Raw genomic sequence first — 16,788 nt, 5'->3', positions numbered from 1 at the left:
GTCATCAATGAAAGGAGGCGGAGGGGAAATGGATGGAGGGAGAAGTGGAGGAAAGAATAGAGTGAGGAGGAAAGAGAGTGACAGGCTCGGCCCTCCTCCGCCCCCTTCGGAGGTGAGGAGGAGCAGGAGGTCCTCTGCTTCAAGCTCAGCTGCACGTCAACCCGATCGTTACATCACACGAGCATTTGCATTGACATGATGGATGCTGTAGGAGTGGATCTCCACCAATGCAGTCCAGCTGATTCAGTACACTGCGAGCATGAGGAGAGCCTCTGCGGGCAGTTCGACACGTGGACTCTTTAATGGTTTCTGCAGGAACAAGATTTGGGGGGGGGTTGTTGGTGGAATTCTTCTTTTTTATAGATAACAAGCCAGTTCAACAATCTATTGCTTTGTTACGTGCACAATGTGCACGCTTGTGCAACTTCAAACAGCCTGGTTGAATGCATGCGTAAAGCAGCTGAAAGCAGCTTGAGACATATAGAGTGTAACCATTTGGACTTGTGGATTTAGTACATTTGCATGAAGGGTTCTGGAGCACAAACAAACATGATTAAACCCTAATTGTGACCCCCCCCCCCCACCCCTCCCCCCCCCCTCCATATGCTTAAGCAATGCCAAAGCGAGCAAACGCGCATAAGAGGCACAATGCAGACACTCTGAGGACACAATGTGGCGGCAGGGAGGGAGGTGGATGGTGTGTATGTGTGTGTGTGTGTGTGAGGGGAAATAGCCCCGTTCATCTCCTCTCATTTTCTGCCCGCTTCTACCCGGCTGAGTTTCTATGGCAACCCCTCAAAAAGCGGTGTGCGGTGAATTGTGTGTTTTGCGATGCGCTGTCTGATTGCGCCGCGCGCAGGGGATGGCGGGCTCTTTCGTCAGCCGCGCGCTGTAAAAGGAAATTGGTGGAGAGCTCCAATGAAACGGCACTTACATATGCTTTCTTCGGTGCGCGTGCCAGCCTTTCGGTACTACAGCTTGCGTGTGTGTGTGTGTGTGTGTGCGCGCGCGCGTGCACGCTTGTGGAAGCGTTACATTAGAATCTAGTGCCCCCTGCAGAGCGCTGCTTACTCGTCTTGGCTCCCACCAGACTGGATCCGTCCGACCATGCGGACTCATCAGTATGCGTTCGGGTTCCAGCTGATTGAGGCGTCGATGACGTTTCATTTCCACTGAACTCCCCGCAGTGTGCTTTTCATTTAGGGGGCATTTAATGAACGAGCCAAAGAGCACGCGCGGAAAAGCATCACAAAAAAACCCCTCATGTTGCCCCCATCCCTCCCCCCAATCCAATTTAATCTATCCACTGTGCGTACATTTAAATTGAATTGTACACAGTGCAAGACTTTGCAGCCCCCCCCCCCCCCCCCCAACACACACCTTACATCCCCTCCTCACCTATATCCGCCCGTCTATTTCCAGTGCGGGGGTTCTACCTTTGCATGTGCACTGCATGGCGGGAGATCTGTGTCTGCCTCTGAGGAAGAGGAGGACATGTTGTTCACCGCGAGCTCTCTGCGTGTCTCTGAGTGGCTGCACGATGCTCGTGAGCTGTGCCAGTCTCCATTAGCAGCCCATTACCAACCAGCAGGATCAGTCGTCACTGAGAATGCCTGCCACTGCGTGCGCGCGCGCGCGTGCGGGAGCTCTGTGATTGAGATGGCCTCGTTTCCAAAAATCATGGAGGGAGGGGACAAAGGGGGACGGGGGGTGGGTGGGGGGCTGCAAAGTCTTGCACTGTGTACAATTCAATTTAAATGTGTCTGCAAGTATTTGGTTTGTTTGACCCAGATTTCTCACCTACCGCACAGTGGATAGATTAAATTGGATACCCTGAGGCAGGCTCCCGCACCGGTTTAATTGAGTCGAAACGTAGTGAACAGCGCCCCCTGCCGGCAGAGTCTGTGTAGCACACGAAGGCTCGGAGTTTAAATCCTTGGATGAAAGATGATTGAGGCACGTGGGACAAAACCAGACGCAAGTATGTTTGCGTGGTTTGATCCGTGGGGAAACCACAGTATGTATTTTCTTGACGAAGGGTTGGTTTGCTGCAACCTTTTCATTTGCCCCGGGTTTGATGCAGTTGTTTTCTCAGATTCATCTCCGTTACACTGGATAATCCAAAAGGACTGAATAGTTTTCATGGATGGCTGCTATTGTTCATTAAAAGAAGAAAAAGTTCCAGTCGCCCACTGATTCTAGAGATATATAATAAGATAATGTTGCCATGTTGTAATTCAACTCTAATATATTGTGGTTGAGGCAGAATCCTCAAAACCTCTTGCCGTAAATGAAATAATGTGATGTTGTTTGTGTTTTATTTGGAGTAGGTGAATCATTTATTTATCTTTTCTCTTTCTCTACAGACGTAGATGTGAGGATGCCCCTTGAGCCGCCAAAAAAAGAGTTGATTTCCCTCACATTCCCACATGTGACCTCATTGAAAGCACAGGTGTAACCAACAACAGAACCTTCAACTGCATTACATCGATCTGCTCCGGGTCCAGTGTCAGGGCTCACCAGGAGCCTTAGATGGAATGGAAGCATCATTAATGTTATTATTTGCCCCAGTGAGTCAAAATGTCTGCCGTGAAGGGAAATCTATATTTCGCCCCACAGATCTCCCCTCCTTCTCTCTCCTCCTTTCACGGTGTGCTGGCCGTAGTCGGTCCTGTCCTAGACACACACACACACACACACACACACACACACACACACACACACACACACACACACACACACACACACACACACACACACACACACACACACACACACAACCTCCAGAGCCCTCTGCGTCTCTGCTCCAGGTCTAGAGGAATGTTGAGTGTCTCTACAGCCCCCCTCCCTGGAGATTAGGCCTCACCATGCCCCCCTCACTTCATTCCAATCCAAAGTATGCCCCCCTAAGAGCTGCCGCATTTTTATCTGAGCCGGGTGATTGTGACAAATGACACACAAACACACGCCGAGGCACAAAACCGAGGGGAGGCTGGGGTCCATGGGGGGGGAGGAGGAGGAGGGGCGGGTGATGTGGTGAGGAGCTTTGGGAAGGGGGGGTGGGGGGGACCAAGCAGCGCCAGGCTCCTGCTATAAAACCCTCCCAGGATGAGGCCAGTGTCCTGCCCTGAGCTGGACACAACCTCCTTCCTCTGTGCCAGGACGCTGACGGGACAGGCAGCACACGAGCCTCCACCATGAACGACATCTACAAGGCAGCGGTACGTCCTCTCCTTTTTACTTTGTCGGATGCTCGACGCATGAAAACTTAAGGGCGAATCTGTGTGTGTGAACTGAATGTCGGCGATGTGGCTTTGGGTCAAAAACCATACGTCTTTAAGTTTATTTTATTACCATGATGTTCATTCATATACCAAAGTCCTCCATCACTGCGTTCATCTGACACTACTTGACAAATCCCTGCTTGCCTCCATCACCTCCATCACGTGGCCGATGTTTAGGAGGATACCATATACGTCCCTAGATGTTCTCCCACTTCGGCTTCCTATCGGTGCTGACAGGAGCCACTCAGGGGGCCGGGACAGGTCGCAGGCCCGCGCGCCTAATTTGGGCCGGTTGCTCAGACGCCTTTCCGGGTCCTCGGGCCTCTGGAGCCAGAGGAGGGCTTCAGGTTTAGATACACCCCCCCCCCCGCCCGCCCCTGAATTCCAGCATTATCTGTGAGCCCGAAAGCCGAGTGGCTGCGGATGGTCAGCCGGCTGTCCCGTCCACTCACGCCCCGCCGCAGACATGCAGAGAGCGCACACACAGCCTTGTGCATTTGTTTGTTTGGATGGACCGTTTCTTTTCTTCACATATCAAGTGTGTGTGTGTGTGTGTTTAATTCATAGTGGACGACACACAATAACTCTTACATAAGCAGCTGTCTGCCTCTTTCATTCGAGGTGGCTTTTCCAGGATTACTGTTCCATTGTTGGGCCAGATCCACAGCTATGCTAATTCAAAGCGCCGTGTATTGTGTCCTTTATCGGTGGTTCCTGATCCTGTCTGTTTATTTTTAACTCCTCCTCTTACTGGCTCTCACATGATGTATAGGTGGTTCTGTCAGGGATGGCCCACTGTGTTTGGGGGCAAAGATGTTATCTCTATGACTGAAAACAAAGTTCAGATATTCTAATGGATTTACCAGAAGTGAAACCCACTAATGGTTGAGACATGCACAGTGATGTAAGAGTAACATACACAAATAACGGAGAATGCAAAAAATAAAGTAGTTTCCTGCATTGGTTCCAATCAGAGAGCCAAAGCATTTAGTACATCAACTTTTTTTGCTTCTTGCAGGTTGAGCAGCTGACGGACGAGCAGAAAAACGGTGCGTTAAAAACCAAATTCTGACTTTACCCGTGTAAATGTGGACCTCTCAAAGTATGATGCGTACAGTGCAGACAGCTGCTTACGACAGCGTGGCTCAAACCCGTCCAGCGTCGCATCACGCTCATTTCCTTCTCGCAGAGTTCAAGGCCGCCTTCGACATCTTCGTGCAGGATGCGGAGGACGGCTGCATCAGCACCAAGGAGCTGGGGAAGGTGATGAGGATGCTCGGGCAGAACCCAACCCCGGAGGAGCTGCAGGAGATGATTGACGAGGTGGACGAGGACGGTAAATCACACCAAGCGGCCAGATGATTGCCGCCGACTTCTCCGGAAGTTCCTTCGCTGTTCAGACCCCCCTGGGGTCTATATGTCAGACCATTGTCGTTGGGGGGGGGGGGGTCTTACTCCCAACAAGATTTGTCGGGCTGAGTTAAAGAGAAGCGCGTATCGGATGATACGCGGGACAACTTGAATTCTCTCTGTGCCTTAGTGACGAAAAACCTCAAAAGTAGCATCGGGGACTCGCGTTATGAAGCTTCGATGCATGTCGTCACGCTGTCAAATAGTGGCACAGAGGGGGACATTTAACGGCACAGTACGTAGTTCATATTAGAACGTTGTGTTTAATCGATTGGGCCTTCCCGAGTTTTACTCGCTGAAACGCAGTGTTTGGTGTGCAGGGAGCGGCACGGTGGACTTCGACGAGTTCCTGGTCATGATGGTGAGATGCATGAAGGACGACAGCAAAGGGAAGTCTGAGGAGGAACTGGCGGAGCTGTTTCGCATGTTCGACAAGTGAGTTTTTGAAAACCTGCAGTTTGCAGCTTCGTCCCCTTCGTGTCGAGAGAGTAAATCCCTGCAGACCTGTGACAAAACTCCTCGTATCTCCTCATACACTTCCCCGCACGTGCAATTATGTGTTCTGACAAAATGCCAGGCGGCTCTGCAGAGCACAGCGCGCCGTTTGCTCCTTAATCCTTTTTGACAGCACGGAATATTTCAAACACCCACTGCGTGTGAGCCAGACACCTCGCCTGAGCATCAAAGCACAAACCTCTCTCTCTCGGTCTAACAATGAAGTGTTCCAATAAGACTTACACAGTCGGTCACATGTCACGCACATCTGTGGAGCCCAACCTAGGCTTTGTGCCTTCATGTATCTCACTCCCTTTTTGGCAGGAACGCAGACGGTTACATCGACCTGGACGAGCTGAAAATGATGCTGGAGTCTACGGGGGAGGCCATTACGGAGGACGACATCGAGGAGCTGATGAAAGACGGGGACAAGAACAACGACGGAAAAATTGACTACGATGGTGAGGACGTTTTTAAATGTGAAGTCATTTAGCTTTTATCCAAAGCGACTTACAATAAGTGCATTTCCACCACAGAGATACAAACTCAGAAGAACAAGTAATAAGAAAGTACAATTTTCATCAAATACGCAGTTTCAAAACATGTTATAGATAAGTTCCATTATGAGTACAATTTTTTCTTAGAGGTCACTTGCTTACCGTGTCTTCCCCTAACCCTGCAGAGTTCTTGGAGTTCATGAAAGGAGTGGAGTAAACCCTGAACCAGAGACGAGGCCACGGTGTTATTGTTGTACGTCCACGCGGAAAGCCGGAAGCTGATTTTGGAATCCCGCTGATAGAAACGATGGGGACGACTTTGCAAGACTCGAATACTGCAGCTGAATGTTTGTGCGTTTTTTTTTTCTTTTTTCTACCATCTTTTGCATCGTTCTAAATACAGTCTGTAACTACTTTTCGGTGCCCGTGTATACAGAATTTGTGTAAATGTATCCAAATGACTTACGTTTCCCTTTTGAGAAGCTGGTGTTGTTTAGCTGCAACGTGACGCATGACGTGGTGCACGAGGCATACTCCAAGAGCAGCGGTACTGATCCAGTTAGTGTGCTGCACGCGTGTGTCCTGGTGTGCACGTTGTGTACATTTCGGTATGTTTAGGAGACCCTCTGGGCTCTTCAGCCTCCTCTCGGGGGCCCCTGGAATGCATATCTATCATACTGCAACACTAAATGTCAGTTTGAAATGTGCACCCATGTAATAAACACGATGCATTTGTCGGAGCCGTCATGTAGTCAATTTTTCATTTGGTTTGAATCGTCTAGTTTTAAAGTTCTTATAATTTGCAATTTAAAGTTCAACCCAAAGTTTAAAAAATAGATGTATTTTTTTCTCTTTTTACTTTTTAGTGCTATTCATGAATCAAAATTGTTTTTTTGCTGGTCGTCTAGTTTTGGCGATGTCGGGTTACCATTCGCCATTGTGATGGGAATCAATACTCGTCTTCTGGTGCAAAAGGAGACCAAAAAAAAACGTCTCTTACCAGAAATCATCACCTGCTTACTCAAGATGATCTAAAGACAACATTTGATCTGTTTCTTATTTAAACCATACTTCCTACATGAAGCTTTTCACAAAAAAGGTCTGTACCTCAGCTTGAGTGACCGGGTCTCAATTTCTGGACAGAGACATTGTAAAATAGTTGGGGTTTTTTTTGGTGACTTTGAGCACAAGCCGTGTGCTGCCTGCTCCCATCATGATGGAGAGAAGTTAAGCATCTCTACAGTCCATATCTCCAAGGCAACTCCCGCTTTACAATATGAACTGATAAATAGCAATGCAGGATAAAGATAACTCTCTTTTTTTAATTTTGCGTTGAAGAACAGAGCAGCGTTCCTATGCCCCTGATTGGCCGGTGCTTTTCAGTAGAGTCAAACGACACTTAAGTTTACAATCTTGTACCCGATTCGCCTCGCTGCTCTTTGGATTCTGCAGGCCCGATCACATGCTCGCCTCCCTGCTGCTCACAACAGCAGTTCAACACACTGAAATATCACGGATGTGATGTCAAAAAACAAGAAGCCTTTTTGTGTGAATCGGCCCTGTTTGCCTTGGAAGCTGACGTGTCCGTGCGATTCGGATTCTATGGGAGCTCTCGTCTGCGGCATTTCAAATATTTGTGTGGTTGCCGCGTACGTGTTGAGTTACGCAGTCTATTGAGACGGGAGCTATTTATGTCTAATCATGTTAGTGCCCATGTTAGGGGATCTGGATTGACAATCAGATGCCTTTGTCCATATTAAGAATGCTATTTAACTGCAAAGGGGCCAACAGTTCTATTGTTAAAACGGCTTTAATTCTGCCACGTGTTGGCACGAATCTGCAGGTTCATTTCACCCATCGGATTCCAGACGCCTGCATGTGAGTCTTAGCTTCATGTTCAGAGGAGTAGAGAAATATAAAAGTTCCTTGATATTACTCCCGAGTGTTTCTGTAGTGTGGAGTCAGCCGGTGAAGTGGCTGCAGTTCGCACTGTGGCCACTTGGTGTCAGCAGGAAAACGCGGTTACATCTGTTTGTTTGGACCGAGAGGGGGGGGGGGGGGGGGGGGGGGGGGGGGGGTCGTTTCATGGCACTACACGGTTCCCCAGAAGTAAACACACATGTCTGGTGAGGACAGGGAGAGGTTGTTGGAATTGTATTTGAATAATAGCTATACCATACCATTGTTTGGAAAAACAGGGTTCATTTGGGTCCATTTCCTAAAATGAATCCATATCATTTCCATCCCTGACTCTCCATCGGGGGTCCTCGTGGTCGCTGCAGCTGCTCTGCCCCCCCCCCCTCCCCCCCATCAATGGGAGGCCGGGCGTGTGTGTGTGTGTGTGTGAATGAATCTGAGGTGTGGCGCACTTGCAGCAAGTTGGGTGGGGGAAGTGACGCAGTTACGTAACAGCCTGATGACTCATGCCCGCTGTTATTAACACACGGTTATGATCCTCCTTTTGTGACTTAATATGCAGCTCAGGGACACACGACCCCCCCCCACCCCCCTCCCCTCCCCTCCCCACCCCCCCTGTGTCCTCACGTGAGTCCCTGTAACACTGACATCAGAGGGGATTGGGTATAGTATAAGATATAAAAAATTATGTAACCGGCTCCATTCACACACACACACACACACACACACACACAGACACAAGACAAGCGTCTCGGTGCTCTGTGAAAAACGTCCCAATCCTGCGCCATTGATTCAAGCCGACAGTGGGTTGCCTTCGTATGTGATCTATAGACGTGTGAATGGAGTTCACCGCTCGCTGCGGCCCACGCAGGCCTCGCACTGAAGCCAGCAGGCCTTTGGGCTCCTAGAAGATTCCGGTTTTACCGGCTTCTCCGCGTCACAACCGTGTCGAAAGTTGTTCCCTCGCGCCCTAAATAATGCCTGCCTAATCTCTGGAAATGTTCCATTCACCATTCACCCTTTTTGTGAAATATGAATACATGCTTCCCAACACCTCAAGTTTCACTATGGGCTGCTGGTTCTGAATGATTTCTTTTTTGTTAGTTTTTCGGGGTACAAGCATTATTTTGTGCTGTCATCTATAATTGGCATCCCTTCTTTGAACAATCATATTTCGACGGTTTCCAGGGACTAGATGCTCAGTTGCTTTTGTTGCCGTAAATAAACAACGAGGAAGTGGAACACTTTCAGAGAGAGAGAGAGAGAGAGAGAGAGAGAGAGGAAGGACTGCAGATCAAACTGGAACAAACAGAAAGCATCACGATGCTTCATCCCACTTCTGGTGTGCAGAACACTGCGTCTCTGTGTCCACGGCGGCCCACGGCGCAGCGACCACGGCGCAGCTCTCCAATTCCACAAGAACTACTCATTGATTCCAGTTGAATGACTGCGATTGTCACCTCTCAATTTACCACTGGAGGCTTTGTCTATTTTTACCACTTTCAATCAACGGATGGAGTGCGTACGTTAGGTGGTACAAATGAGTGTTTTTTTCAAAATGTCAATGTCAATGTCCTGTTCAGCTGGAGAGATAATAGAGGAGTGTTAATTCTTGACCTCACTACGTTGGTGCCTAATGTAGCAGCAGCACAGACGTGTCCTTCGCCAGGAGCCAGGCGTGGCCTTGGGTGACGTGGCCTTGGGTGACTCGTTTCCCACTGCTCCCTCCTCCGTTCCCGAGGTTCCCAGGCGACCCTCTTACTTCGTGTTGGGTCTCCCGGCCGGACGAGGAATGTTGCCTCTCGTTCCCCAGCCGCCTGCAGACAAACGTCACCTTGTTTTTTTTTACGCGTGCAGGGTGATGCGCGCGCACCACCGGGTGGCCAAATTTCCCCCCCCCCCCCCGCCGCCTCGCTCTGCCACAAGTGCTCCGTGTGGCTGCGCTGTACACACACATGACCCAGTCTCGTCCTCGCCAGCAATCAACACGTTTCCCGCCCCCCCCCCCCCCCCCTGGAGGAGCGGGTTCATGCCTTCGCTCTGAGGTCGTGTCAAAGGGCTTTTTTTGAGGGGGGGGGGAAGTTGGGGTGTCTGCGGTGGGTTTCTGGATAGATAAGAAGCTTCTGGTCAGGTGACTCGATGGATGTCGCAACAGCAGATGTCTAAACTAGTTGGTGGCAATGTTAAAGTTGATAGTTTTAGAGGCCTTGTTCCTTCTTCTAAATGCGTGCTTCCTCTCCACGAGGCCCACGACAAACCCTTCCACAGCGCCCGGAGGCAGGAAGCATCGCTGACGGCTTTTTTGATTTAGATCCGATTGTCGAGGCCGGAGAGGAATTGACTGGCGCGTCGACGCATGCCACTCCGACGCATGCCATTCCGACGCATGCCACTCCGACGCATGCCATTCCGACGCATGCCATTCCGACGCATGCCATTCCGACGCGGTTGATCATCAGCGGCGTTGAACCGGTGCTAAAAGGGAACGTCTCATCCGTAACATGTTACAAGAGAGCGAGGGAGCGGCTCAGAGGGCCCCCTCCTCAGTGAGATGATGTCATCCCCAGATTAGGATTATTCTCCCCGGGCCCGTGAGCATCTGCTGTGAGCAAACGTTGCGAGATCACTCGGGGTCAGATATTCGGATGACCTGTCTGGGCGCATTTATCTTCGTGTCACGATGCGGGAGAACAAAAGGCATCAAGTGAGACTGAAAGGTGAGTTTGTCGGTGAGGGCGAGCTGGAAGACATGGAGCCAGTTGTTGTGCATCAGAGGCAGAAGCAGCTGTGAAATCATTGTCAGCCATGCAGTATGCTAACTATGTTCTCACAACCGCAGCAGCTGTGAACCAGCGCCGACTGGCTTCTGCTCAGCCTCCACAACACACACACACACACACACACACACTCACAGCCACATGCCTGTCCGACATCCTGTCCATCTCATGCACATCTGCTTTCCCCGGCGATGCTGACTCAGCACAGCGTTGGCCTGCGCTTCCCTTGTGCATGTGCGTGATCACGGCTAGACAAAAAAAAAAAAAACTCTGGTCACATAAAGCGTGTTGTGACAATGTAATTTCTGAAGAAGATCTAAAGTACATGGTTTAGGCTCGCCTGCTGTTCATGAAATATGGTCTTTAAGGAAGGGAATTCCCTGCTTTGCATAAATATGACTTGACATGACATAAGAGAGCACTTATTTCTTTATATTGCGTATAATCATCCTGACTCTGATGCCATTATTCACAGGATTATACGCCTCAAATGAATATTGCCTAACGCCGCAACTGAATTTCACCCCCCCCCCCCCGAGTTGTGGAGGAAGGGCTGCCGAAGTGTCTGTGGTCGAGCCCCACTTCCTTCCACCGCTGCTCCAGTGACTGGTTTTGGTGGTGGGCGTGTCCGCGCCGTGGCGTTACAATGGTGGGCGTGTCCACGCCGTGGCGGAGTACGATCTGGCCCTGCCACTCGTGTTTGTCTCAAGAGAGCCGGGGAGAAACAGGAAATCAGGCATCTTGGTCGACGGGGGGGCCGGGACTTCTCTGAGGTATCGACCACACCGCCTCTTTTTTTTGTGAAAGTGAAAGTCGAGTAAAAACAGGACAAACAAATGATTTTCAAGCAAAAATATACAATATATTTGTTGTATAAACTTGTACAGAATGTCTTGGACATTTAGCTTTACATATACTATACAATACGGGTGGAAAACAGGGTCACTTTCGCATCCTTCATGATTTTAAGAAAATGTCCCCCCATGGCAACCGCATTTTATGTACATCTTGACAAACATACCAAAACGCAAACAGCCCTTGGATGCACTTTAAGAGGCCGCGAGGAGATACAGATGACTGGTATAAAAAAATCCCTGAAAATGTCTCTCTTTGAGGTAAGAACACATTTCGTCAAACTTGTTTCCTTTCATTTCCTCTCACACGTCAAACGCGCCGTTCTGAGAACGCACGGGCAATAGAGAGCAGCTGAATAAACGTTGTGCCATCAGAAGGGAGTAGCTGCAGGCCAAAGGAAACGTGGAGACCATCCATTCCTTTTACGCACCGATTAGTTACACATTTGTTCCTCTCAATCGTGGCGAAAAGCCGCTCTCACGCTCTCCGCCTCGACCTGGTGGTGTCGGACTTGTGGTTCAAGGCCTCGACAACAGGAAACGTGAGCTACGGAGTTGCAAAACAAGGTCACATGCAAATAATGCAGTTATAAGAATTAGAATGTACAGGGGCAATTATGGAAAGTGATATGTTTTAATTAAGTGGGCTTTTACTGGATCTTACAAACGTATTGAACGGGACATCAGTGAAAGTATTCATAAAAATATATACTTTCTGTGGTATCTCCATTCGTCAGAAGAAAAACTGGACGTTTTTTTTTTCAAGGCCCGGATCGCTGTCGAAGCTTATTTTGCACACCGTGAAAATATCTCGAGATTGGTCCCCCAGAAGAACACATTCTGATTGGCCGTCTCAGGGCAATAATCGAAACACTAACATCCGCCGCACAGCTGGTCAAACGACAATCCTGGATTTAATACAAAAGTTACGAAGTGTCCTGCGGTCACGATGAACGCCACGTATGACGACGGAGTCATCCTTGTGTTGGGGATTTAAGGCAGGCTGGAACCGACGTTCCCTTTGGTTCAGAGACACCGTGGACCGACTTAATAAAAAATAAAAGGCCATCCAATCGACCCTCATGTCGACTCCAGGGTGTCCAGCTGGAAGACGTTGTGATTGGTCGGCGTGGTGAAGAAGAGCTGCTCCTCGCTGGCGGCGCGGTTGTCGCAGGGACTGCGCAGCCCCAGCGTCCTCTCAAAGTCCAGCAGCTGACCCATGAAGTTGAAGTTGGGGGAAATGTTGGACTTCTTCCTCTTGACGAAGTCGTAGGCGTCGTTGAGCGAGAGGTTGAGCCTCTGCATCAGGTAGGCCACGGTGACCGTGACCGAGCGGCTGATGCCGGCCAAGCAGTGGACCAGGATGCCGCAGTGCTCGGACCGGGCCTCATCTGTAAGAACCAAGGGAACCCTTTGTTATTTGGGAGGCGCTTCCTGCTGCCGTCGACTGACAGGGCGCGGGGGGGGTGGGGCGATTCAGCGACGCATGCTTGTGAACTCGCACTCAACACCGCAGAGAGAGAAAGAGAGAGAGAGAGAGAGAGAGAGAAGACAACATTTCCTTCCTCGTTATAAAGCGAAACCTTTCAGCTCATTGACCCGGCGCGACGTAAACAAGTCCGACTGCGCGCTGTGGTTTCAGGGCGGTGAGCAGCCTGCGGCGAAATCATGAATAAAAATAATAATAGTGATGCGACGCCTCCATGGTGCAGGATTAGTTTCAGGAGTCAAGTGTCGTCGCTCTGTGGTGTCGTCGCGCAACAGCCGCTAACGGCGAGGTGAGGAAGGGAGCGTTTGATGTTTAACTCGCGGTGGAAACCGCCATTCGACGATAATAGAAAAAAAAACGCCCACGAATCCATTCACAAAACCAGCGTACCGAAACAGCCATTATCACGAAATGATTCTCGGCTCGTTACCTTGTTATTAAACGTAATTAGAGCGCGATGACCTCGTTGATACAAACCAAAAACTAAACAATCAACAACATCTAAACACACAAAAGTGTCTGCTTTAAGTTTAACAGAGTTACTGAGCTACTCACCTATAAATGATATGGCCTCGGGGAAGAACTGGGACAGGTTCTGGCTCCAGTGGTCCGAAATGGGGATCTTTTTGTACCGGAAGTGGCCGTCGTGCTCAAACACGTTGGGCAGGTTGGGTGTGACGTTCAGGATGTACCGGATGTTGTACTGGCACAGCACGTCCAGGTTGGTGGAGTCTTTGGCGCAGCCCAGGTAAAGGTAGGGCAGGATCTGGACGGGGAAGGCCGGCTGGTTGCCGGGGACGGGGCTCTCCTCGGACTCCGTGGCGCTGCTCGGCTCGCGGTCGGACTCCCCGTCCGAGCAGTCCGAGCTGATCCGCAGGTTCCCGAAGCCCAGGACGGAGAGCGGCGGGGAGGAGCTGGGACAGGAGCTGTCCAGGAGGGTCTCGCAGTGCTCCGGGTACTCGGTGTGAAACTTCACGAATCCACCTGCGAGCACCAGGTAACAGAAAGTCACACCGGCGACGTGAGCTTTTGTTGTTGTTTAAAATAAAACTGACACACTTCTGGTTCCTGTTTCTATTCATGTTTACACGCAACAACAACAGGGGAAAAAAAGAGGCGGCTGGGTATTGAAGCGGAGCTGTCAGGCACACACACACACACACACACACACGCACACACACCCCTCCTCTCACCCTCCCTCTCCTAAAAAGAAACCATTCATGAAATGCATGCCCGTTCCTGCTGGAGCAAAACATGGCGCCGCCATTTTGGAATTTTAATTGAGAATCTCCGGGACACAAACTTCGGGGAGCCTTCAAACCGCCGCGGGCGAATGTTGGCGCTGAAGCAGCGTCCGTCACGTCCATAATCAGAAATCAATAATCGAGATTTTAAAAAATAGATAAAAGAAAACGCGGCCGCCTCGACGTAAAGATTCAAATATCGGTGTTTGTTCTAACGTCCACTACCGTCTTCGTGTTTAAAAAAACAGAAATAATGGACCGCTAAATACCGCGAATAGAGATGCTAAATTATGCTACGCTAGCTCGGCGTTCGCTAATTAGGACGGCCGAACAGTTCGCGCGACGTCACTTAACTTCTGACGTTCTAAACTCCACAGCAGCCGACCTGACGTCGCACGCATTTTTCTTCACGCCTGTTAACGGGTCTTTTTTAAGGGGCTTAATTTAAAAAAAGGAAGCAAACACTGCGTTACCTTCCAGGAAAAACGCTTTACAGCCGTCCTCCCACAGTTTCTGAAGAAGTAGACCCAGAACCGACGCCGGGGCGCCGCCGTCCTGCCAGCCCGCGGTGCTCTCGTCGTACAGCAGCACCGTGTCCGTCTTGCACCGCCTAATGAACTTCTCCTTGTCCTCGTGGTTGGGGATGATGGTCCGGATCGGTATGTTGCCCTTCCTGAACCTGCGGAGCATCAGCCCCGGTATGGCCAGGTTCATGGCGGTCTCTACGTGGGAAGACTCGTAGAGTTCGTGCGAGCGGCAGTCCAGCAGCAGCAGAGAAGCGGCTCCGGACTCCAACTCCAGCTGCAGCCATTCCACGCTTTTACTCGGCGTCACGTCAGACATGTCGGACTCGATATCATGCTAACACGCAAGCGTTAAAAACACAAAAAAAACAGACAGACGCACACTCACGCACACGCACATGCGACCGCGCGCGTACTACATGTTCCACCGGACGACGAACTACATTTCACCCGAGGTATATAAGTAGTAAAAGACGCGTTAGATGTCGCTTCGCCGGTGCATGGCGCTTCGGGTCGAGCGAAGAGATTTCCCCCTTTTTTCCTCTTCTCTGTTTCCATCGGTCAGAGAGCCCGAGCGGCTCCCGGGGAGGGGCGGCGGGGGGGGGGGAGATAACGGAGACCTCCTTCCACCCGGATCCACGGTGTGCGGGGGTCAGACCCGAGTGTTTAAAAGATCTTCTTCAACAACTTCCACCACACTCCGCTTCGCGCACTCTCGTCTCACCATCCCGATGCACGCGAGTTCGTTTTTCTTTTTTTTAACTTGACAGCGGAGCAGCTCGAGAGGGAGGAGTTTATTTCTTATGATTTAAAGTCATAGCAGAACTTTCACACAGAGTTTGACATCCGTAGTTCTCAATGTAATCAGTCCGCTCCGTATAATTTTATTTAGAAACCGGAGAACCTGTGGAACTTTTTTTTTGGAATGATTTCATCATGCAAACAAACCCAATGTAGTGCTCAATGGCTTGCGTCATTTTACCTAGTTTTAATTTGCATGATAATCCCCTTATTGGGTTTGAGAACATCAAATCAGGTGCAACGTCATTATTACACACGACATGTGTTGTTATTGCGTTATTAAACCAAGTCCTTCTAGCCTATGTGGCATTTCCTTAAGTGCTTTCGTGATTTCCAAAATACTCTTTTTTGCCATGTCCATATTACATAACTGTATACCTGCATACATATACACGTGTTCCTTTGCAGTGATTCTACAACAACTATTACTTTATTACACATCATACATGCAATTACATGCCTGTTCATTCATTCATAATCCGTTTACAGCAACAAATGCGCAGATCGGTGATGCGAGCATGTTGTCATCTTCATCACATCAGACACGCCCTCCAGATGGCTCACTTCCTCTCCCTTCTCTGGTTTTTCAATGTCCTTACGAGGTGAAAGGGGAAACCTTTTACACACGGCGTGTCTGTGGACGAGTGCCCATGGAGTGCATCGACACCACAGCACATCCACGCCTCCCTCTCTCTCTCTCTCTCTCTCTCACACACACACACACACACACACACACACACACTCTCGCTCATTCATAAAGAGTCATCGGACCTGCCCACAGATGCAATAAGGAACCGAGCAGCCCGCATATGGGCGGTGAACGGATGAAGGAAATGTGCGACCGATGAGAACGTTCTGCCAACAACACCCTCTTCTGGAATCTTTTATCTAGATTTACCGGATTCCCTGAACGTGAAGCGCGAGTTATTTCAGGCGGAAGCTTGACCTTGTTGGACATGTCAGGAAGCTGATTGTGCTACGTAGTGTTACTCCGTACGGTGAATCCAAATCCGACTTGTTGGCTAATGGCTCGTGAGTGGAGTTTTGATGCATGATGATAGCCCCTTGCGCGATAGTGGTGGTCACGTGACTGCTCCACTCCCACCTGTAAATTCTGGTTACATAACATCCTCCAAGCGTGATTTGAGGGTGATTCACTCCCAGGGAGAACACTTTGGTTTCGCAGTGTCTGGTGCTGCTTCCTGGGCCTTTTAGCGGCAGATGTTCCGCGGGAAGCACCGAGGCACCGGGGATGAGACGGATGGGAGGGAGGCCTTCCTCCCCATTGATGTTACTCCGCATGTGGGAGCAAAAGGCTTCTTAATGGACTCGTTTAAAAAAAATCTAAACACGAAGACCATGGGCCGCAGGGTAGAAGATGTCTAACATCAATACGCACATTCATATTCTATCTTCTCTGAGAATCTACATAAAATACTAGAGATGTCTCCACGGATACATCCGACCAATCATATTACTACTTTTATTACACCCAA

The 16,788-nt window shown here is 49.8% G+C and overlaps 2 protein-coding genes across 2 annotated transcripts; one reads left to right on the top strand and one right to left on the bottom strand.

The window, feature by feature from the left end:
* The first annotated feature begins 3,109 nt into the window (after positions 1-3,109).
* tnnc1a (troponin C type 1a (slow)) lies at positions 3,110-6,426 on the top strand. The gene is made up of 6 exons (XM_062562712.1): positions 3,110-3,221; positions 4,303-4,333; positions 4,474-4,620; positions 5,015-5,129; positions 5,514-5,650; positions 5,872-6,426. Exons 1-6 carry the CDS (start codon positions 3,198-3,200, stop codon positions 5,901-5,903), a joined length of 486 nt encoding a protein of 161 aa, XP_062418696.1. The 5' UTR covers positions 3,110-3,197; the 3' UTR covers positions 5,904-6,426.
* Positions 6,427-11,242: 4,816 nt separating this feature from the next.
* Positions 11,243-15,379, bottom strand: LOC119222019 (dual specificity protein phosphatase 7-like). Its single transcript, XM_037478343.2, has 3 exons — positions 14,441-15,379; positions 13,279-13,707; positions 11,243-12,625 (listed from the first exon to the last, which is right to left on the bottom strand). The coding sequence occupies exons 1-3, from the start codon at positions 14,808-14,810 to the stop codon at positions 12,315-12,317; spliced, it is 1,110 nt and encodes a 369-aa protein (XP_037334240.1). The 5' UTR covers positions 14,811-15,379; the 3' UTR covers positions 11,243-12,314.
* Positions 15,380-16,788: the final 1,409 nt, after the last annotated feature.

Source organism: Pungitius pungitius, chromosome 1 (genome assembly GCF_949316345.1).
Source record: "Pungitius pungitius chromosome 1, fPunPun2.1, whole genome shotgun sequence".
Classification (NCBI taxonomy): Eukaryota; Metazoa; Chordata; class Actinopteri; order Perciformes; family Gasterosteidae; genus Pungitius; species Pungitius pungitius.
The sequence above is the reverse complement of the archived record's forward strand: the minus strand, read 5'-3'. Positions and strand labels throughout refer to the sequence as shown.